The 23,084-nt window shown below is 34.3% G+C and overlaps 3 protein-coding genes across 5 annotated transcripts in view; 1 reads left to right on the plus strand and 2 right to left on the minus strand.

The window, feature by feature from the left end:
* LOC123704426 (histone-lysine N-methyltransferase eggless) overlaps window positions 1-936 on the plus strand; it is a 34,253-nt gene extending 33,317 nt beyond the window's left edge. Inside the window, exon 35 of the mRNA XM_045652818.1 lies at window positions 217-936. The gene's annotated coding sequence lies outside the window, so the exon portion shown is untranslated. The remainder of the gene's footprint in view (window positions 1-216) is intronic.
* A 2,832-nt stretch (window positions 937-3,768) lies between these two features.
* LOC123704417 (HMG box-containing protein 4) lies at window positions 3,769-9,069 on the minus strand. 3 transcript variants are annotated; one of them, XM_045652806.1, is made up of 9 exons: window positions 8,931-9,069; window positions 8,601-8,853; window positions 8,082-8,230; window positions 7,137-7,258; window positions 6,558-6,660; window positions 6,005-6,096; window positions 5,121-5,258; window positions 4,606-4,728; window positions 3,769-4,537 (listed from the first exon to the last, which is right to left on the minus strand). In XM_045652806.1, the coding sequence occupies exons 1-9, from the start codon at window positions 8,938-8,940 to the stop codon at window positions 4,496-4,498; spliced, it is 1,032 nt and encodes a 343-aa protein (XP_045508762.1). In that variant the 5' UTR covers window positions 8,941-9,069; the 3' UTR covers window positions 3,769-4,495. The 3 variants fall into 3 exon arrangements, with proteins under 3 accessions (XP_045508762.1, XP_045508763.1, XP_045508760.1); XM_045652807.1 differs by having other exon boundaries at window positions 3,769-4,728; window positions 8,601-8,844; XM_045652804.1 differs by having other exon boundaries at window positions 3,769-4,728.
* A 756-nt stretch (window positions 9,070-9,825) lies between these two features.
* On the minus strand, window positions 9,826-16,400 carry LOC123704415 (mitochondrial potassium channel-like). Its single transcript, XM_045652801.1, has 6 exons — window positions 16,048-16,400; window positions 15,382-15,531; window positions 12,982-13,144; window positions 12,007-12,185; window positions 11,143-11,218; window positions 9,826-10,571 (listed from the first exon to the last, which is right to left on the minus strand). The coding sequence occupies exons 1-6, from the start codon at window positions 16,300-16,302 to the stop codon at window positions 10,309-10,311; spliced, it is 1,086 nt and encodes a 361-aa protein (XP_045508757.1). The 5' UTR covers window positions 16,303-16,400; the 3' UTR covers window positions 9,826-10,308.
* Window positions 16,401-23,084: the final 6,684 nt, after the last annotated feature.

Below are 23,084 nucleotides of genomic sequence, written 5' to 3' on the forward strand. Positions count from 1 at the left end.
TTGAATCACTCTATCTATTAAAAATATGTACATCCAAATCTGTTAAATAATTTTAAAGATCTATGCATAAGCATACTCACAGATGGTGGAAAGCGACTTTGTTTTATTCTGTGCAGTGATTACTATTTAATAGTTTACATTCCAAATTTATTGAAAATATGCAATAATATACTCATTTGTTGTTCGTATACTTATTTAAAATCTTTCTTTTTTCAGAATCTCGAAGCTGTCAATCATCATGAACTATTACTTCGTTTAGAAAATATAAGACCTTAAAACCTTAAAATAGAATGCAGATAAATCTCGAATTTTCTTTCTTTACTCTCGCATTATATAAATTGATAAAAGTTTTCAGTTGTGAATTACATTTGAATACTAAGTGAAAAACTAACGGTATAATTATATTATCACCTATAATGAGTAAAGCCTTAATAACTGTTCTAATTCGAGAATTCTAATACATTTTATTTGTTGTTAAATTTTGTCAGTTTTTTTGTCAAAAAGTTCAGTAACAGTGTAATTTTAATTTAAAAATTGTATATGCATTTTTAGCAGTGTTGCCCTACACCTTAGTTGCTACGAATAGTCGTTTCGAATGTAAAACTCATGTATTTTGACAAACAGAATGGATTACGGCAATAGATTTCCTTTCTATACAATTATATAGAAAACTATTAAATTCTAAACATTATCGTTTTTAAAACTCGTTTAGTTAATTATTGTATTGTGTTTATGATTCTGTTCTGTCTTACCAATAAAATGTTACCCATTCGCTATTCAATGGATTAGTTATTGCAATAACCTGTCTTGTTTTTATGATTTACGTTTCATGTGAGCAAGCGCAGGACACAGCTATGGTAGAAAATGGTAGAAATTTATCCATTGTTTAACTTTTTATTAGTAAGGCCGCTACATTATATCATGTCAATGTGTAACTTTCTCAGTACGTTATGTTCGAATCTAGTAAAATATTTGTGAAAATATTTAAATTCTTAGCCAATATCACATTCGTATATAAAATGAAATTATTATTTTCATAAGTAATTTGCTACTTTATTATTTTCATAAGTAGTTTGATGTCAATCTGTATATGAATTAGTTTAATATTTAATAAGACAATTTGTATATTTACTTGTCTGATAATAGCATTTAGTTTTAAGTTAACGAATTTTTGAATAAATCGAATTAAAAGTATTGTATGTGTTTTATTCCTTGCTATTTCCTATTATTTTAAATCATTAGCTTTCATATCAGATCCAAGAAGCTTATATCTTGATCAGATCATAAACATACCCTATATTCTAGTTAAAGTTAAGATTAATGTCAAATTTAACATTAACAGCAATGACTTTTACAATGACTACAAAATTTGGTGCACTAGCGTAATTTTTACCATAGTTAAACCTGTTAAAGTTATCAAACTCGCAAGTCAAATGACATCTCATTTGGTATTTGCAAGGTATTTGACGCGTCTAACAATATATGTTTTAACGTTAACAATAGCTTTAACACAAGCGGTTATAGTTAGTGTTAAAAATTAAAATCTCTACCTTCGACCGACTCCAAGCGTATACAATCCGGTATGTGTCAAGAAAAACGCGCCGATGCTCTCCGAGCCGGTCTTTAAGAACGCACGCTAAAGCATAGCCAGTAATAAATTCATTTCTATCAATTTTGCAGCACAGCTTTGAACTCATAAAATGTTAGAAGAATATTATAAGCTTAATCTGAAGTTTATTACATTTTTCATTTATGGGTATCGCTCATCCGCCTTTATTGCTATTGATTTTTTTAAATTGTCCTCAACCCATTTATAATCCTAAGGCCTAACCGATTATGAATGGTTTGATATTACATATTTGGTTGGATCAAAATACTTTTTACGGAGGCTGAAAATTTTGGCTCATCACATGTGAAGAAAATGATTGACTGAAGATTCACTTTTTCGATTTTATTGTGGTTGAGTGAAATTGTAACAGAAAATTTGCCTTTGCTACATTGTATCATCCCAAAATACCTACAAGGCTTAAGTTTAATTTTCAATGAAAACTTTAATCCAATGCATAGAAACAATAGAATATATTACTTTAAAACAATACATATTTAAATCGATTAAATACTCAAACCAAACTCAAACGTAAACTTGAATCGATTTATCATGGGTATCGTATCGTATGGTTACATCACTAATTCAGAGACAAATCTGAATCATGTGAGATGTCAAACGTGGGTCGTGGGCACCAATGTGGGCACACAGCGTGGGCCATAATTAAAATTTGTTTACTTGCTCTGTGATTTGTGATGATTATTATGAATTAATATTATGATATTTAACGAGTTTATGTAGCAAAACGGTAATGAAAAGTTGTGTTGTGTCTACTTACTAGGTACTACCAATTATTATAGAATAAGCAAGAGTGTTGTGTGCTTATATTCTAAATTATTCTTCTCATACACAACTTAATTTATTTGAGTAAAATTTATGTTATTTTACAGATTCCAACAGAGGAGAGGAATTTGAATATGCAAATTGTTTGCAATGTTTCTTTGATGTTTCAAAATGCTGAAGCTTGTTGTTCTGGCCGCTCGGCGCTCATGATGCAACTATACTTAAATATACTGACTTGAAAGGTATTTTCTTATGTTATTTTTATTAATCAGTCAAAAATGTTTTTGTAATGAGAATTTAATATAACTTTTTTGTTAACAGATGCATTGTGAACATGAACAGATTGGAAATCGTTATTTGTAGTGGCTGTAATATCATCAAATATAATGTAGATGTATAGTGATTAGAAGAATCTAGCAGTGGGATCTTTGGCTATTATTATAATATTTAATAGGTAATTCGTTCACTATCATGATTCTTGTCTTTTATTTCAGTTTGATTTTTAAGTTAAGGAATATGAATGAATAAATGAAATTGTAAATACAGTATTGTGTTTTATTCCTTGCCTTACCTCTTATTTATTTACCTACATATATCTCGATCAATGAGTAATTATATTATGAATGCATAGGTATGTATTATATCCAATTTCTATAAACAAATAAAAATAAAAAATAAGACTACAAATGCTTCTTATAGCGATTAAACAAGTTTTTGATTGCGGATTGCTTTTAAAGATAATTATCATTGAATTTTAAACAAATTAGATTTAGAATGGATGTGTTAATACTCAAGGAAAAATGTAAGAATATAGGACTGTTAGTGAAATAAAAACTGTTTTTTTTTGTCATATTTCTTTAATAAAAAAAAAAAAAATATACCGGCCGAATTGATAACCTCCTCCTTTTTTTTGAAGTCGGTTAAAAACTAAAATACACATTTTAATGATACATATACAGTTTACAAGTATAGGTTATTAATTAATCCTAAGTTATTTATACAAAATAGTTTAGCATGTACCTATCTATACTAAAATTATAAGGCTAAGGAGTTTGTTTGTTTGAACGCGCTAATCTCAGGAACTACTGGTCCAATTTGAAGAATTAAGTAAAGTAGTTTCAGAAAATGCTGCTTGACAATGAAGTATAGTGTCCACTTTTTTATGGCTAAGTTATAAAAATTGTAGTTATATAAAACAAACTAAAGAAATGTGACTTAAGTACTCAAATAGGTCAAATGATGTCACAGGCACTAGATATTGTAATATGTAGACTTCAATAATATATTTTTAAGTCATTTATCAACATATTTTCACAACATTTTGTTAAATATAATATTAATCTAATGATTTAGGGATGAATCAAAATAAAAGTAAACAACAATTTTGACAAATTCATTTCAACATTATCAGACGATTCCTTGCTTAAACAAACACTAGTTGTCACATTGTCAACGCACCAGAACAAAATCTTTCTCGAGAAAATGTCATTGCATTGGATTAAACGCACGGGAAAGGGGTCACACGACGCGTATCACTTGGAGCGGGATTATTTCACGGGTGGTCATTTGTCGCGGGGTCACGTAATACATATCACTTGGCGTAGGGTCACTTGACGGGCCGGCGGGCCGCTCACAGGCCCGGCATGATGTACGCGATGTTGTGCAGCGTGTCCTGCATCAGGCGGGCCGGCGGGCCGCTCACAGGCCCGGCATGATGTACGCGATGTTGTGCAGCGTGTCCTGCAGCAGGCGGGCCGGCGGGCCGCTCACAGGCCCGGCATGATGTACGCAATGTTGTGCAGCGTGTCCTGCATCAGGCGGGCCGGCGGGCCGCTCACAGGCCCGGCATGATGTACGCGATGTTGTGCAGCGTGTCCTGCAGCAGGCGGGCCGGCGGGCCGCTCACAGGCCCGGCATGATGTACGCAATGTTGTGCAGCGTGTCCTGCAGCAGGCGGGCCGGCGGGCCGCTCACAGGCCCGGCATGATGTACGCAATGTTGTGCAGCGTGTCCTGCAGCAGGCGGGCCGGCGGGCCGCTCACAGGCCCGGCATGATGTACGCGATGTTGTGCAGCGTGTCCTGCAGCAGGCGGGCCGGCGGGCCGCTTACAGGCCCGGCATGATGTACGCGATGTTGTGCAGCGTGTCCTGCAGCAGGCGGGCCGGCGGGCCGCTTACAGGCCCGGCATGATGTACGCGATGTTGTGCAGCGTGTCCTGCAGCAGGCGGGCCGGGGGCGCTATGGCGGGCACCGCGCGGGTGACCGCCAACAATGGAGCTAGCGAACATAGTAACGTATCCAATAGTACGGATACAGACCCGGAGACGGCTATCTGACCCTGTGGAAGAACACATTTATACATTCACTGTCCCGGCAAGTCTTGTCCTGCCTTACTCATGTAGGGAGGGGTATGAAAAATTTATGATATTTATTGGACATAAAATCATCAATTCATAATTGATCCACTGACTACCGGTCAACTGTCATCACATTTATTTATTGATGAACTATAATTTGAAATAACTCAAATGTATGCATGTTGTATTTAACTGTAATTGATATGCATGCATACTAATTATATCACATACTCAAAGTATATTATATAAAAGATGTACATCTGTTGGCAAATCAAATAAAAAAAAATTGTAATACACTTGGACTAGGTTAATTTTTTACACTTTTTACACTGTATTTTCTCCAATTTCCTCAATTTTTCCCCTATTTTCCTACCTCATGCTCTTTCAGTCGTTCACCGATGATAGCAAGGCTCTCCCCCAGCAGCCGTAGATGCGCGGCTACGTCTAGCGCTCCAGAGCCAGTCACTCGGTACATGCCGCTGCTCGTTACATTCGTGTTTGCGCTTACTGGCTAAAATAACAAAAATAACTAAAAAACACGCATTAATAACTCAGCCCTCGGAATCACAGACACGTGGACCGATCGGGCCGCTCGGGGCTCAATGGGTTAATTCATTTATGGCCTACTAGGTTTCCGCCCGCGGCTTCGCCCGCGCAGTCAAAGATAAACCCGCATAGTTCCCGTTCCCGTGGGATTTCCGGGATTGCGTCATTTTCCCGGGATAGAAATTAGCCCTTTTTCAGGTGTCAAAATATCTCCATACTAAATTTCATGAAAATTAGTTCAGTAGCTTAGGCGTGATTGAGTAACAGACAGACAGACAGAGTTACTTTCGTATTTATAATATTAGTATGGATTCAAACTAGAGTGCTATCCCGGTGGGCATGCAATTAAATTTCTTACTATTTTAAATGACTCTAGTTACCAATACACATAATATCTTAATCCATACTAATATTATAAATGCGAAAGTAACTGTCTGTCTGTTACACAATCACGCCTAAACTACTGAACCAATTTTCATGAAATTTGGTATGGAGATATTTTGATACCCGAGAAAGGACATAGGCTACTTTTTATCTCGGGAAAATGACGCGATCCCGGAAATCCCACGGGAACGGGAACTATGCGGGTTTTTCTTTGAATGCGCGGGCGAAGCCGCGGGCGGAAACCTACTTTAGCATATCTTTTATTTTTTGTTTGTATTTTATGTTGGCAACACAAAAAATGTTAAAAAATAATGCAATTCAACTTACCACAAGAGCTTGTTGCGGTGGTGTTACAGCAACTATTTGCTTCTGCCTTCCCGCAGGACGACCGGGGCCCGCACTTGGGGACGGACGAACCACTGGGAAACGTAAGTTAGTGTAAGTATAAGTGAAGTCAAAGTGTAAGTATAAGTGAAGTCAAAGTGTAAGTTAGTGGAGGTGAGTCAAGGTGTGAATGTCAAACTCAAATTAATTAATATCTATACTAATATTATAAAGAGGAAAGGTTTGTATGTACATATGTATGTATGTATGGTTTTCACGCATAAACTACTGGACCGATTTTGATGAAATTTGGCACAAACAATCTTTGACCCTGAGAAAAGAACATAGGCTACCTCTTATTGCGAAATATGTAACACGGGCGAAGCTGGGGCGGACCTCTAGTATTGAATATTTAGAACAAATTATTTTTAATAAAATCAAAACTAAAGGGAGATGAAAATATTAAATTTGTAAGTTATAAAATATTATTTTAATAATATTATGTTTAGTTTTTAACATATTATTTAGTTTAAAATAAAATCTTAGGATTACATACCAGGGTTAGAAATAATCTTGTTTGTTCCTTGAGTTTCTTGTACCTTTAGCATTGCAAATCTCTTGGCTTTGCGCTTCCATAAATATCTTTCATTGTAATTTACCTGAAATGGATTTTTTCCAATAATCCTTGAATAAAAAATTCTTCTCATCGATTTTAAAAGTATTGAAAATAATAATTTCATGTACAATAATAAAGAGAAACAATTAAATATCAATCTATAATGCGTAATAGGGTTGCATCATTATTCATCCATACTAATATTATAAATGCCAAAGTAACTCTGTCTGTCTGTCTGTTACTCAATCACACCTTAACTTCTGAACCAATTTGCATGAAATTAGGTATAGAGATATTTTGATACCTGAGAAAGGACATGGGCTACTTTTTACCCCGGGACATAGTATAGGTTATATCACGGAAATCCTTCGGGAAAGGGAACTATGCGGATTTTACTTTGACTGCGCGGGCGAAGCTTCGGGCGGAAAGCTAGTTACATATAAATCAACATGAATGTAGTATCTAACAAATGCAACTGTGACACAAACAAAACAGAACAACATTATTTTTGTTACTTACATTAGCCCACATTTCTCCCAAGCGTTTTGATATAGCCGAAAAGTCCATATCAGGGTGTTTTCTTAGTAATTCATTTCTAGCTTCCTTTGCCCACATCATGTATGCAGTGATACGGGTTTTGCCTGAAAATAATTATGTTTAAGAATTTTATAATCACATATATTAATCTAATATCTAATATTATATTATAAAGGCGAAAGTTTGTAAGTATGGATGTATGGATGTTTGTTACTCTTTCACGTAAAAACTACTGAACCGATTACAATGAAATTTAGCACACATATAGAGGGTAACTTGGATTAACACATAGGATAGTTTTTATCCCGGAAATCCCACGGGTACGGGAACTATGCGGGTTTTGCTTTGCAAACGCGGCGGAAGCCGCGGGCGGAAATCTAGTAATCACATAATATGATGTGCAAAAGAACAAGTTTTGTATTTAGTAGTTATGTTTAAGTAGAAAAACTTTTGTTTGTTGTTACAAATGTTTAAAAGAAGCAAGTTTAGAATTTATCAATGCAAGGAATACAATTTTTCAATAAGCAACATAGAATGAGTATTCTATAACCTTTATTGAATCCAATAAACATGAAAAAAAATCTGAATTGTAAACGAGCATAAAAAATCATCTTATCATCTTGTTATGCTCATTAGAAGCTTAATCTGTATAAAAGTTTATTTAATACAAAAAGGATTTTGTATTTTATAAACTTTTATACACAAAAAAACCACTCATATTAAATAACCAACATGTGACATATAAAGCTGAAAAGTTAGTTTGTTTGTTTGAACGCGCTAATCTCAGGAAATACTGGGCCGATATGAAAAGCTATTTATAGAGGAAGGTTATAGGGTATATATCATCACCCTAAGACCAATAGAAGCGGAGCAATACGGGTGAAACCGCGGGGCATAGCTAGTTTATAAAATAAAGTAATGTCTTACCCTTATCTTTTCTTTGTGCTTTAGCTCGACCTACCACCTTGCCATCTTTAACAATAAGCTTCTTCTTATTGCTTTTCTCCATCATGTATAGCGAGTTGGCTGGTGTGCGAGTGGATCCTTCCTCAGACCCTGAACTGTCTGTTTCCATACTGAATTGAAAAAAAAAATTATTTGATCAAATAATGAATTTAGTAGTATAGAAGAAATTTAAATAAATAAAATAGCAGATATAATTGTGTGACAATGTATAATTGTGTTGGGAGTTGGTGTTTATAGATAATAAACAAGTAGTTGAAGAAAATGCGAAAATGAAATCACAATTTTTAACTGTAAAAATTTTCAACCACAGACAATGTTCAATTCCATATTGTGATCAACATGAAGTAATTCAATTATGAATTATACATATTAATATACATAGAAATAGATAATACAGTACAGTTCATAATGAATGGCAAAGACGCAACGAAAATAAGAAGCTGAACATACGTCGAAAAACATCAAACTAGGTTAAAATACCTGTCCGCATTTTCGCCGGTGTTCTCATAGTAATCAGACTCGCTGCCTGACGCGGTACCAGCTTCTTCCATCGGCTTTGGAGGCGGTTCCTGATATTCTGGCTGCTCGACCTCTTGTCGAAAACCAGCGTACGATTTGACTGGTGTCTGGCGACGGAACCGCGTTTCGATGTCATCCGGGGACTCAAAGTCCATCAATTTAGAACTCTTCTTCCTTACTCGCCCGCTTCGCGATACACCAGTTACTTCGAGATCTTTAAAATGCGTAGTTGTTATTAATTAGATAAACATTGGTTTTTAGCGTTGTTATTAACTGAATGTATATACATACCGTCTTGCATGGTGGTAATATAAGATCAGTGAAGGTCTAGGATTATAATAATACTTTTATTACACTACAAACACTAGGTTTTAATATGATTTGGATATTTGGTTTTGATTTTATTCAGTTTTTTAATCAAGCTGCGCGGCAAATGTCATTTTTGGCAGCGTCATTTTTTTTCTGTCACTTCTGTCTGTCAAAAAAATGTATTTTTAAATATGGCAATAAAAATATAAAGTAGAAATGAGTAGAAAGTAGAAACTAGAAAGTATTTATAAATAACATATTATAATATCTAGACTATCGTCAAAAAAGATATTATTTTAAAGACAAAATATGAAATTTTATCAACATGTGATTAAATGACAATATGGTTTTTATGTCTGTAGGTATTTAAGAGGCGAGTAATATATTATGCTTGTGTTATGTGCTTTATATAACACCGTGAAACATTTAACTTCCATGAAAAATAACTTTAGCTACCCTTAAATTAGTTTTTAAAATAATTGCACGAAGATTATATTTTTAATGTTGGTAGACTTGATCACTTGAAGATAATCAAGTCCAAACACAGAACAGTAATTAAACAAATAGAACTGCTATATCATAATTAGTATGAAAATACACGTCCTAGCTACATGTTCTTAAAATTCATCAAATTATTTAAAAATAGCGGTCCGCCCCGGCTTCGCCCGCGGTACATATTTCGCAATAAAAGGTAGCCTATGTTATTTCTCAGGATCTAAATATTGTCTGTGCCAAATTTCATCAAAATCGGTCCAGTAGTTTATGCGTGAAAACCATACATACATACATACAAACCTTTCCTCTTTATAATATTAGTATAGATACATTCTTCATTATTTTTATGTTAGGTTGCTAATCATAAATGGAAACACACATAAAACGATTAATAATAATTTATTGTGCTAAATCAGTAACAAAACAGAAGCCGTATCCTTACACATAAATATAAAAATAACCCATTTTATAAAGTTGCAAGTATAATTAATATTTTACCTATTTACATATTAGTGGAGTACAGATAACATAAAAAGCGGACAGTTGTTACTGTAGTCAGTCTGTAAGAGTTATAGAAAAGGAAACGGTAAATTTTTAATACATAAAAAATATTTGAAGGTGGTATAATTATTATGATATAAGTACAAGAAATCCCCATGGCTTAAGACTTATTTTCATTTTTATGTATGTATTGTCTTGTTTTTTTTTTTAATAATCCCACGTATAGACTGCAATGTCGGTATAAATTATTAAGTTACGTTAAAAATACGCCCAATAACAATATCACAAAGTAATACAATATTATTCCGAATCGCCAATTGTCAATAAAAATAAACGATCGCCTTGATTTTTCACGATTAAAAAATCAACTTACGCGCCCGAAAATGTTACCGAAAATGACAACTACGCACATTATGACACCAATGGCCGTTAGAATTTGATTCGATTCTAGAACGACCGGTGGTTTTTCCCGCTCTTTGTCCGCATCGTCCAAGTCCTGATGTACCACAGACAATGCTTTCGCAATTTCGGCGTCAGATTTCGCGCTAGTTTGCGCGGAGGCCACTATCAACCTTTTTAGATCGCGTATTTGCGTTTCGAACACGTGCTCTTGGTGGTTTAGGTGATCTGTGAAGTAAGATAATAAATTATTAAAAAATTAATAGGCAAACATGATATGGGTGAAATGTTTTATTTAATCGTATTATTATATTCATAAATAAAATAGCAAATAATTAAGATTTTTACCCCTATCATACGTAATTACATTTATATTTGTTACGTTTTATTTATAGCTTATCAGAAAACTTAAAAGTTTAGAAAAAATTGGTTGTCTGTAAAGTCGGTTTACTGACGATAGTTGAACGTGACAACGATTGTGCTTCTTTGTCGCTCGTTCCGCGCTCTCGCTTGCACTTCAAGCCTTAGTACATGGAACGCCTCAGAACGAGGTAACGCCGCATGAGTCATGTTTTTTCGGGCGTGCAGCCGGCTAATCGAATTATAAGACGTTGTCACGTCAAAAACTAAGCGATAATAAACTAGTTTGTATGCTCTTGTGCATTAATAAAACCAATCGTGAGGTTTTATAGGTAAAGGATTAAATTAAAGAGAAAGTTTTTATTAATTGAGGTATCAAAATTAAGAAAGCATTTTACAATTCCTTAAATAATAAAAAATAACTTAGATATTATCTTACCTATTAAAGAAGATTGCTTGCTGACTAGATTATTTATATTATCCTGCATCAAAGTTAGATTGTGTGCGAGTTGTTCCTGGAACAAATACAAGAATGTTAGAATTGTATATTAACCGCATTATTTCACACCTAACAACTTTAAGCACACTATTTCTCAATAGATCGACTCGAAGGACCACACTTTATACTGGAAAGCCCACCTTACACTATTTCACACAAATCATTTTCCGAGGACCACAAGAAAGAAAAAAAAAAAGTTTATTCAATGGCATATAGCCTCACATGGACATGACAAAATTACAAAAACAATATTAAAAATACTTATATGGTATTAAAAATACACAATTAATACGCAAAATCGTCTTAACGACACTATATCATACAAATCCGGCTCGAAGGACCACATTTATTACGCGAAAACACGTCTTAACCACTTTTTCACACTAAACCGCACTATTTCACAAAAATCTTCGTAGATCCGCACCTGATAAGTAAACTCGGTTTTCATAGCCTCGCATATATCAGCTCTACTAGCTGACCCACCGTCGGCTATAGTGTATAGCACGCTAGCACTGCGCGCCATTTGCTGTTCCATCATGTCACTAACATAACAACACTAATTCAAACAAATCTGGCTTGAAGGACCACCTTATTCGCAAAACTCTTTACCATACTATATCACACAAAAATGGCTTAAACAACCACTTTTACACTTTTATGCCAAAATGCCATGATAAACCATCTTAACGACACTATATCATACAAATCCGGCTCGAAGGACCACATTTATTACGCGAAAACCCGTCTTAACCACTTTTTCACACTAAACCGCACTATTTCACAAAAATCTTCGTAGATCCGCACCTGATAAGCGAACTCGGTCTTCATAGCCTCGCTTATATCAGCTCTACTAGCTGAGCCACCGCCCGCTATAGTGTAGAGCACGCTAGCACTGCGCGCCATTTGCTGTTCCATCATGTCGCGGAATTCCGCCATTTTGAGTCTGTTGTTTATGGTCGAACCGGCTATGCCGAGCACTGTGCCTGTGGAAAAAGAAAAAAGTAAATGTCAAAAATCCACATGTAGATACATGAAAGATCTATTTTAGAAATAAAAATTTAAAAAATGGTTGATTGTTTTATTTAGCATCCTTACTTTCAACACCTATTTGTCAATACACAACATGAAGAAGGTATATTCTGTATTGTATGATTTTTTAAGCTAGATTAAAATATATTATTCATTGAAATCAACATATTTTGTACATAATCATTAAGTCTTGGTGACTTAAATCACCGAAAATCTCGATAAAATCAATTAACAATAGAAACGATTTGTTTAATCACACAGCACTGCTAAATCACAACATAATAATGCTTACCTAAGTTAATAATTCATCTCAGGTAAATATTAAATATTCATCGATATTCATCGATTCAATTTTATCTATCACACAATAAAAGGACATACGGCTATTTATACTTAAAAAAATTAAAGGTAAAACTGTGCTTTATAGGGCGTCGAGTTGAGAGTCTTAAATTTTGTGGTTAGCTATAATTATCCTATGGAACCTAAATCTTAAATATCATTTGACGGAAACTTTTAGTTTTTGACTTACGAATTTTTACAAATCGGAAAATTACTATAAAAAGTTACGCCATTTTTATTTTGTTACGCATATTTATTGTTTTGACAGTGTCAAATTTGGCGATTCATTTCACGTAAAACATTTCGAGACGCTCCGCTCGCAAATTCAATTTCACATTTAGGTTCCATAGAATAAAACAATTTACCACTCTCAACTCGAAGCCCTATAAAGTACAGTACTCTGAAACTCACCGAAAATCGACGCCACAATGTACCAATACTTATTTCTCTCAGCGTGAGCTCTCTCTCTCTCATGTCCCAGTTTCACAGCCGCTGACATCGTCGCGAACAACTCTCTCTCCTCTCTCTCCGCTTCTGAGAAGAGAGTTCGCGCTGCACGCTCTTGGATTATCAGCTGTAATGGAGAAATTGAATGATAAAAAATATGTTCTTTGTTTTGCACGAATCAATCCATACTAATATTATAAATGCGAAAGTAACTCTGTCTGTCTGTCTGTTACAAAATCACGCCTTAACTAGCTTTCCGCCCGTGGCTTCGCCCGGATTTTCAAAGAAAAACCCGTTCCCGTAGGATTTTCGGGATAAAACCTATCCTATGTCCTTTCTCGGGTATCAAAATATCTCTATTCCAAATTTCATGCAAATTGTTTTAAAATATACCATACTAGCTGACTCGACAGACGTTGTCCTGTCTTAATTGCGAATATGAACGGTCAATCGCGTAAAAATTTCTCGTTATTATTGATTCATACTTAATGCAGAAGCATACATACTTACTTTTTATACATATATTAAGACTGTACTAATCCTAGAGGAGGCGAATTTATATCCATATCATTTAAATCTGTTCTGCCGTTCTTGGGCTAACTATTGGTGGTGTGACTAATACAACTTTACACGATATATAAAAGCTTGAATGTTGTATCAACCATTGAGATAATATTACTACGTATGGAGGAGACATCACGAACAACATCTGTGCACCAAGCGCGGGGCACATTTTTTTGCTCTAAGTTTTAAAAATTGTTATCTAGTTAGGTACTTACCGTTGAAAAGTTATTCCTTTGCACTTTTCCGTATTATTTGTATTATTTGTGCAATATCGTAACACACACGAAGGCATATTTTGATGCGTTTCACTTTAAAACAAATAAAAAATGAGCGTGCAGTTAAGCCATATGGCTTATGGTGAGCGGAACATGAGTGATGTAGGCGGTGTCGTCTCCATATGCATATCTCAATGGTATCAACTATGTAATTATGAACATGCTATACCATGTTAGAATCATTATGATAAAACCATACTGCATAATGCATTACTAAAAAATATTAATGCATCACACATTTGTCAAAATGTATTTGTTTGTCACCTAACTGAGGATATAATATTTTGTGTTATCAAGACGAATCTTACAATATTTATTTATGTATGTATATTCAGTGATATGGAAGATATGAGTTGAATAAAGAATATTATTTGTTTTTGTTTTTTTTTTTTTTTTTTTTGTGTGGTGTCTCTCAATGTTAGCCAGAAGGGCTTCTACATTTTAACGCGGACGCGGGGGTGAACTGAAGGTTCACCCTGGTAGCGACATGCGCAAGGGCGTCCCCCCTTGACGGGGATCTCGAACCTCGGCTTGGACTGTCGCTTGAGTGGAGGAGGCCAGAAGGGCCCTAATCGGACGGGGTTTGTTTTTGTGCAATAAGAAGATTGTATGGAAAACAAATTACATAAATTAAGATTTAAAGTTTCACAGACTATACTAATGTTTTAGAAAAATTGCTACCCATGAACATAAATAATTGTAAAGAACTTTTTTCCAATAATTTAAACTGGCGTGATCATAACCTCGACATAGCGCACAAAGGTTTTTTTGTTTTATTTTATTGTGTACATAATCATCCCTAGTACCTTCAACTATGTCACTGATTGAATGGGTTGCTTGGAAGAAAAAATTGCTTGTAGCAATAAAGCCGCCTTTTGACTAAATATGTCCTCCTATTAAGAAAAATTTGTATTTTCTGTTTGTGTGCAATAAAGCATGTAAATAAATAAATATAGATATTACATTACTGATGTTGATAACCATAACATTACACTAATTATGGCCCTGCCTTCATACTAAAATGCTGAGGACGCCATTCGCAAGGGAATAGAATGTGGGAGGGGCTTCCCTAAGTTCATCATCAACATCCAATTTTACGTCATTATAATGTTCTCCAATATATAATTATTCCATAACGGTCACAAGGACAATAGGGGTACAAGTTTATCTTTAATTAAATTAGTTTAAAGTTAATTTGCTTTTTTGGGGCTTCCGGCTGTAGAGCTTGTAATTAATACAATTCACATTGACTGACCGGTTGGCTTAGTTGGTAATGACCCTGCTTTTCAAGCCAGAGGTCGTGGGTTCGATTCCCACCCGGGGCAAATATTTTTGTGATGAACATAGATATTTGCTCTGTGTCTGGGTGTTAATTATCTATATAAGTATTTATTTAAAATTATATATGTATGTATGTTTATCAGCCATCTGGTTTCTGTAACACAAGCGATAGCTTAGTATGGGATCAGATCGTGCCGTGTGTGAAAAGTGTCCTGAAATTAGTAAATAAGTATTCTTAATTCACCTTATGTTCTTCTGTACACAGCTGTAAGTATTTCTCGTCTCCCTTCATAGTGTTTTGCATTTCGGCATGTAGCTCTTTCAACCTGGCTTCTATCGTGGCTAGCTCTCGGCCGAGCTCCCTGCGTCTGTCTTGGGCACCTATGAATCGCTCCTGGAAGAAAATTTTTGGGGTTATGTTAAAGATGTATTGTATACAATTATTGAGTGTTTGTTGCCTTATTCCTCAAATATCAAAAGCAATATTCATGAATTTCTTGTACAGCTTATAAAGATATGAAAATAACAACTACTATTATAACAATTTTTGCTTGTATTACTGCAAATATTTTGCCTAAGTAGGTACCTAATTAATTAATCACATAATCGACTAAAAATAGGGTACTAACATTGTAATACTTACTATAACAACAGAAATACATGTTATACTTTGGTAATAGAACAAATTTAGCCAATAAATTTAGAACAGTTTACTCATGTTCATAAGAAACTTTTCGAAAATATATTTTTATGGATAAGGTATTTATGTATTAAACTAATATTTTAAGTAAAAGTAAGTGTATTATTGATGGGTTGTATCATAGATTTGCTTTAGTATTTTCTACTCGGCATTATAACAGCTATATGTACTACGATGAGATCATACATATAGATTAATTAGAGAACTAACCTGCGCTTCGACCACTGTGTTCTGGATAGCCATAATCTCTTCAATACCCGTAAATTTCTCATACTTGGACACAATCTCTCTCGCTTTGGACATTAAAGTTTGTTGTTTGAATTTTTCGGCAATAGCTGCTACGCGTTCCGCCGGGGCATACTTTGTTATTAATTGATCGACTTTTTCACGGCTACTAACGTTTACTTGTGCAAACTGAACCTTGTCTTTGACTTGTTGTGCGATCTTCCGCAGCCGATCAGCCATGATTTCATTCTTGTACTTATTTTAACTTATAAAATATGGAAACTTCTATTTTTACGGACTTGATTTCATCATTGATCATTTAGATTAGGTTTTGTCAATGTCAAAAAAGGAATCTGTCATTGTGACATGACATTTTTTAGGTGCATTCAATGAATTTTTTTCCCATGGATTAACGTTAATTACTTGTTATAGGTAAACCAGAATCTGATGGCAATTAGGGAAATCAAAATTTTGAGTGTGCAACCCTAGGGAAAATGGACTGAACGATCTTGATACTGCTTATTTTTTAGTTTGTTCTCAATATCATTAGTCACATAACATAAGTAAGACAATACTGTACTTAATAATTAGATATCCACTTAATATTATGTAGGTACATACTTACATGTATGATATACTTACATATTACTTTTATACAGGTAATATATACATATTTGAATGTTCATTATCATTATGCCATGTGAAAATATCGATGTTATATCGATAGAAAACTAGACTGCTTATAATTTTTTATAAAATAAAATAAAAATTAAATAAAACTATGTTTATTTTCGTAAGTATTAACAGATATAGGTCTACCAGAATCTGATGGCATATTTATAATTAAGAAATAAAAGATTTTCATATGGCAATTTTATTTGACAACTATCAAATTGGTTGTCAAATTAATTGTCTTCTTTGCAATTGATGAATAATTTTTAGGATTTTGTCTAAAAAATCTTCGAAAATGTCGATAAAGCCGCTGCGATCACAAGCAAGAGGTGTTGTTTATAATGTGTATAGAAAAACATTCGATGAAGAAGGGTCAAACACATCACAATTTTCAATTTTGAATATTTTATTTGTTAATTGGACTTACCCGTATTGATACTTAAAATTAAAAATATTATAAGTAGGTAACTAATAATAATGTTTGTTGATTACAATATAATTTTATGAAAACTTATTATAAGAGTTTGCAATACGGTTATTCGTCAAGTCCAAGCTGTCCAAGTCAATTTTATAATGTGTGTATCTGTTAATACTTACGAAAATAAACATAGTTTTATTTTATTTTTATATTATTTAATAAAAAATTATTAGCAATCTAGTTTTGATCTGCATTATCATTACATCCATATTTTTATTGATAATGAATATACAAAATAATATATAGGTACGTGTAAATAATAATATATTGTATTACATAGATAAAAGTTATATTATATTATACATGTAAGTATGTACCTACATAATATTAAGTGGATATCTCATTATTAAGTAGAGTATTTTTCACTTATATAATATGACTAATGATGTTGAGGACAAAATAAAAAATAAACAGTATCAAGATCGTTCAGTCCATTTTCCCTAGGGTTGCACACTCAAAATTTTGATTTCCCTAATTGCCATCAGATTCTGGTTTACCTATACACACATCATAAAATTGACTTGGACAGCTTGGACTTGCTGAATAGCCGTATTGGAAACTCCTGTAATAAGTTTTCATAAAATTATATTCCAATCAACAAACAATATTATAGTTACCTACATATAATATTTTTTAATTGAAAGTACCAAAGCGGGTAAGTCCAATTGACCAATAAAATCTTCTAAATTGAAAATTGTGATGTGTTTGACCCTTCTTCATCAAAAATTTTTCTATACACATTATACAACACCTCTTGCTTGTGATCACAGCGGCTTTTTCGTCATTTTCGAAGATTTTTTAGACAAAATCCTAAAAATTATTTATGTAATGCAAAAAAGACAAATAATTTGACAACCAATTTGATAGTTGTCAAATAAGTTGCCACATGAAAATCTTTTATTTCTTAAATATAAATATGCCATCAGATTCTGGTAGACCTATAACTAATTATAAGGAATTTAAAACATTTTCCCTCACGCCTCATAGCTTAGCCTTAGTTGTAAACACAGTTGTAAATGTAGGAAACATCAAACAGCTCATTTTCGATACTTTGAAAAATTTTTAAGGAAAAGAGGGTTACATATAAATTATTATTATGTAAGTAGAAACTTGCAAGTACATGACTTTATTACAATATCTATATCCTAATAAATTTTATAATATTAATGGCCAATAAAAAGTCTTCGAAATTAAAAATAAATTTTAACACAACACCTGTTAACTACTTTACTTTGCATTTTATCCATTCATGCACAGGAATTCTGTGATGGATAGCAAGTGGATAGCATATTAATTTATTACTACCTGCATACCAAACAGTTAATACTATGTACTGCGGCTGCTACTGTATACTGTAATTCATAATAAATTATACGTTCGTGATTAAGTATGTCGGGAAATGCAGAATCTAATGATTTTTGGTTCGTCGTCGTCTCCTATATATTATGTGGGTAAAGATATCAGCTGTTAAAATTAAAAAAAAAAAACAACATAGGTAGGTAAGTGACTACCCCTAGCCGGGGCAAGATATTATCATATAGCTATACATGAGCAAACACTGTCAAAACCTGTCAAACACATTCGGCATGTATCGACATTCGACATCAATTAAAATTTCATGATAATTAATAAGTCTGTAAGTTTATTAAACACTAGGCTTTGTGATATTATCGATTTGATACGAACATATAATATTACTATCATAATATAATATTATCGATTTGATACGCAACCCGTAGATCTCATGAGAGGAATTCCTCAAGGTACGATATTGGGCCCTTTACTTTTTATCATTTACACCGCTGATATAATTAAAAATATACACCATTGTAAATACCACCTCTACGCAGATGATATTCAGCTGTATATCTCATTTACGCCTCAGGAAAAGCTAGCAGCCATCGAAAAACTAAATGATGATCTCGCCCGCATAGCTACATGGTCTGAACAAAATGCCTTAGTTTTAAATCCCTCTAAAACTAAATTCATGATCCTGGGTTCCCATCACCACATCAAAACTTTTGAGCAATCGATTCCACCAATATACATAAATGGAGAGGCAATAGAGCGGGTGAAGGAGGCTCGTAATCTCGGTATCGTCTTCGACGAGTCGCTGCGGTTTGAAAAGCACATTATCCAAACAATTTCCAATTGTTACTACCGGTTAAAAGTACTCTACCGTATCAGAAGCCATCTGTCAACCAAGCTCAGAATTAGATTGTGTGATGCATTAGTATTGTCCAAATTCAACTACGGTGACGCGTTATATGGTGATCGAATACTCGCGCGCTCAAAGAAAGCTATACAACGAGTACAAAATGCGTGTGCTCGCTTTTGCTGGGATGTGCCCCCCCGATCCCATATATCGCCATACCTAAACAATGCCAGGATTTTAAATATGGAAAATCGGCGAAGGCTGCATTTTGCTGTTCTACTGTTTGCAGTTATACGGTCCAATGTACCTTCATACCTCTCCGAAAAACTATCTTGGTTGGGAAATTCGGACACGGTATACAGAACAAGGGCGTCTTTGTTTAGTCTGGCTATGCCTCGACACCACACCATGGCATTCAGAGGTGCTTTTAAATACCGATCAACTAAGTGTTGGAACAATTTGCCCCCACCATTACGCAATAAAAGCAGCGTGCCGAGCTTTCGTAATGAATTAAAAAAACTAATAATTCAACGACAAATCAGCCAACCTTAGTTGGTCTTTTAAAAAATTTTAGTCTATTTTATCTAATCAGTTTTTTTTTTTTTATTTTTGCCAGTTTATTCAATGTTTTATCGTATTTATAATAATATTTATATATATTTATATTTATATATATATATATATATATATAGATATCTCCATGGGCACTATGTTGATCAAACGTGCCATATAGTTAGTAATTATTTGATCCGTTTTCACTTGTTGATCCGGTTGGTATTTGTGGATCCATTGCCACACCACCGTCCGTATGTGGATCCGAACGGAGCCACAAGTGTCACCATCAGTAATAATAATAATTACGTGCTTTTAAAACAAATCCACCTTTTTTGCATTTTAGCTCTTGTTGATCCGATTCAAATGAGCCAATCAGAGCCCACCGAGCTCAGCCATTGGTCGCTTGCGGCCTTAGCCATTTGAAGTCTTAAAGACATTTATTCCCGTTATAGAAACGTATGTTGCCGTTCGCCTTCCATAATTTGTTCGGATCTTCGGGAGGGCAAGATAGCTAGCTCGTCTATTAGGATAGTGGCGATTTGATGTTGAGATTATAATATTTGTATTTATGTTTTTATGTAGCGCTTTGCGGATGAACATACACGTATTATAAAAGTATAATTGTTTTAAATTCATTATTTTAGTGTCGTCGTAGATTTTATTTGTAGAAGTTAAAAAAGGATAGTTAACGATAGTTTTAATGATTTTATTTTGTAAAATTTGGAGTGGCGCTAATTTATGTTTGTAAGCACTCCCCCATACTTCTATTAAATACATTAGGTGCGGCTTTACTAACGTGTTGTAGATGGTGTGGCGTAATTTATGAGGAATGCAAGAAGTAATATTACGCAGAGATCTAAGAAGTGCTGATAATTTATTTTTTAGGTGGTCGATGTGATGATTCCATTTTAGAGAGCTGTCGATTCGCAAACCTAGTAGATCGGGAGATATTGACACAAAATTTCGAGTCATTTGTAACAGGATGGCGATTCTACAGGGGTCTTAGTACGCAATGACAAAAAGAAAAATGATGGTGTGAACGCTGGTACCGGCGGCTTAGTCGCGTGGGCGTTAGTCGAACTCGTCGGAAAAATAGCGAAAGTCAAACGATTTGTAACACAAACATTTTAGAATTTACCGATAGCCCATAAAAAAAGATGTAGACGGTAGTGTCATGCCATACTTTTCCGGTGTGACATAAATCCCGCCATACCGACGCGAATGCGTTGATTTTAAAAAACAATTCAACCATTGGTACCAGGCTATCTTTTGCACAGGCAACCATCGTCGTGCAGCCATTTACGAAAATCGCCATGCCATACTTTTCAGACGATTCTAAATGGTTGCCATACCGCCGAAATGATTTTGTTTAATTGAATGAAATGTTGAAATGAATGTTTAATTGAATGAATTTTGTTTACTATTTGTTCATTTGAGCATACATATTTTTCAAATAATGTACTAATACGGCACAACTCCGACCGAATATCCTTCATATCATCACTACATCTGCAATCTTGTTCTAGCGGTTGTTTCCGTTGTCTATAAGTAATTTGAGTATCAGTTGGCGTAGAACTCGTAGAAAACGAACTTAGCTTCGATAGATCGGGATGCGATCCACCGGCAGTACCCACTGCACCACTGCTGGTTAAACGTGTTGGCGATCTGCGTACACTCATATTTACTCCGCAATGGATAATTTGTGCAGGAATATGAGTCGTCATTTGTTTTTGACCTAAATCTAACATTTTAATTATTTTATCAGATTGATATCAGAATCAGGGCAAAGGCGAACGCTACACGTCAATAAATATAATGATAATTATCTTGATATTTACTGATGTATTTTGGGAGGGATCACAGCACACCCTACACCATAAATACATATCGCGTCAGTACTGAAACGTTCTTTGTACGAGCCAGAAGTGATGACGGCAAGATAAATATTGCGATGTAGGTCCTGGGATCAGATCACAAGGAGTTCCAGAAATCCAGCGATATACAGGGTTAGTTTTCAATGACCAGCCAAATTTTCAGAAATGGTTCAGAATCGATAACATTTTAGATCTAATGAAAAAAATAACGTTTTTTTTTAAATTAGATTTCATTCCTGTCCACCACTAAAAAGCGAACGTGTGGACATTACAAAAGCACAATTCAGTTCAACAACCTAGATAGGTAGAAGTTAGCACACACATAAATTTGGCGATGCGCGCACGCACCCAAGTGCATTGATTCTGGCGGTGTTTACGATTTAGGCAATTTTTAAGACATTTTCAAATGAATGCTTTTATTTTTATTTTATTTTATTCGACAATAATGTTTCAAATGTACCTTTGGTTTAATATCTAGATCTTAATTTTAAATTTTGGCTGGTCATTGAAAACTAACCCTGTATTGTGATCCGTCAATACACTACCCTACACGTCAGTAAATATCGTAATCCGATAGTAAATATTGACGGATCACAATATGGATCTTACGTGTAGAGTTCGCCAAAGAGTTGCCCTGATTCAAGAGGTAGGTTGTTATTTGTAGGCTGCATACTACTTGAGAATTATCACCGTCACTGTATGACGAAAGGTTCCGTATTTTTAGTTTCACAACGTTTTCTATAAGTTTCAATTGAATTACGGTCGACTTCTTCAACTTCCATAAAACTCAGGAGATTTTTTGTTAGCCCTAATTTCATATCCGCATGTCAATGTTATGTAAGTGCATATAAATGGAACAGATCAACATACGACTTATGATTTGGTATATAAAACGGAGTCAAGAAGTATTTGAGCATTTCAAAATTTGAACCGTTACGAAGTCGAGTTCGTCTAGTCTAGGCGGATTTAGCAATGTATGGAACATTACCTATGTTTGTGTACGGAGCCAAAAAATACTGCAGTGTTTACGAAAAATTAATCTACGTTACTTAATATACAGTTTCGTTTTGTCGGATCAAATAAAGCTTTAATTTTGATAATATATATGGATCTGATCAACATACGACTTTGGATTTGGTATATAAAACGGAGCCAACAAGTGTTTATGGGTTTCTGAATTTCGGCCGTTACGGAGTCGATTCAGTTCAAGATCTTAGCAATAAAAATGTTGAGTATATCAATTTCTCCATGAATACGATTGGCAACATCGCCCAAAACTTTGCGCCGT

The sequence above is a fragment of the Colias croceus genome, chromosome 29 (assembly GCF_905220415.1).
Source record: "Colias croceus chromosome 29, ilColCroc2.1".
In the NCBI taxonomy this organism is placed as follows: domain Eukaryota; kingdom Metazoa; phylum Arthropoda; class Insecta; order Lepidoptera; family Pieridae; genus Colias; species Colias croceus.

Coding starts and splice junctions, on each gene's coding strand:
- LOC123704417 (XM_045652806.1), bottom strand. Junction 6,097..6,557: donor CAAGATTATTTCTAACCCTG/GTATGTAATCCT, acceptor TACGTTTCCCAG/TGGTTCGTCCGTCCCCAAGT. Junction 4,538..4,605: donor CCCCGGCCCGCCTGCTGCAG/GACACGCTGCAC, acceptor CGCCTGCTGCAG/GACACGCTGCACAACATCGC.
- LOC123704415 (XM_045652801.1), bottom strand. CDS start 16,302: ATGGCTGATCGGCTGCGGAAGATCGCACAACAAGTCAAAGACAAGGTT. Junction 15,532..16,047: donor ACACAGTGGTCGAAGCGCAG/GTTAGTTCTCTA, acceptor ATTTTCTTCCAG/GAGCGATTCATAGGTGCCCA. Junction 11,219..12,006: donor AGACCGAGTTCGCTTATCAG/GTGCGGATCTAC, acceptor TATTTGTTCCAG/GAACAACTCGCACACAATCT.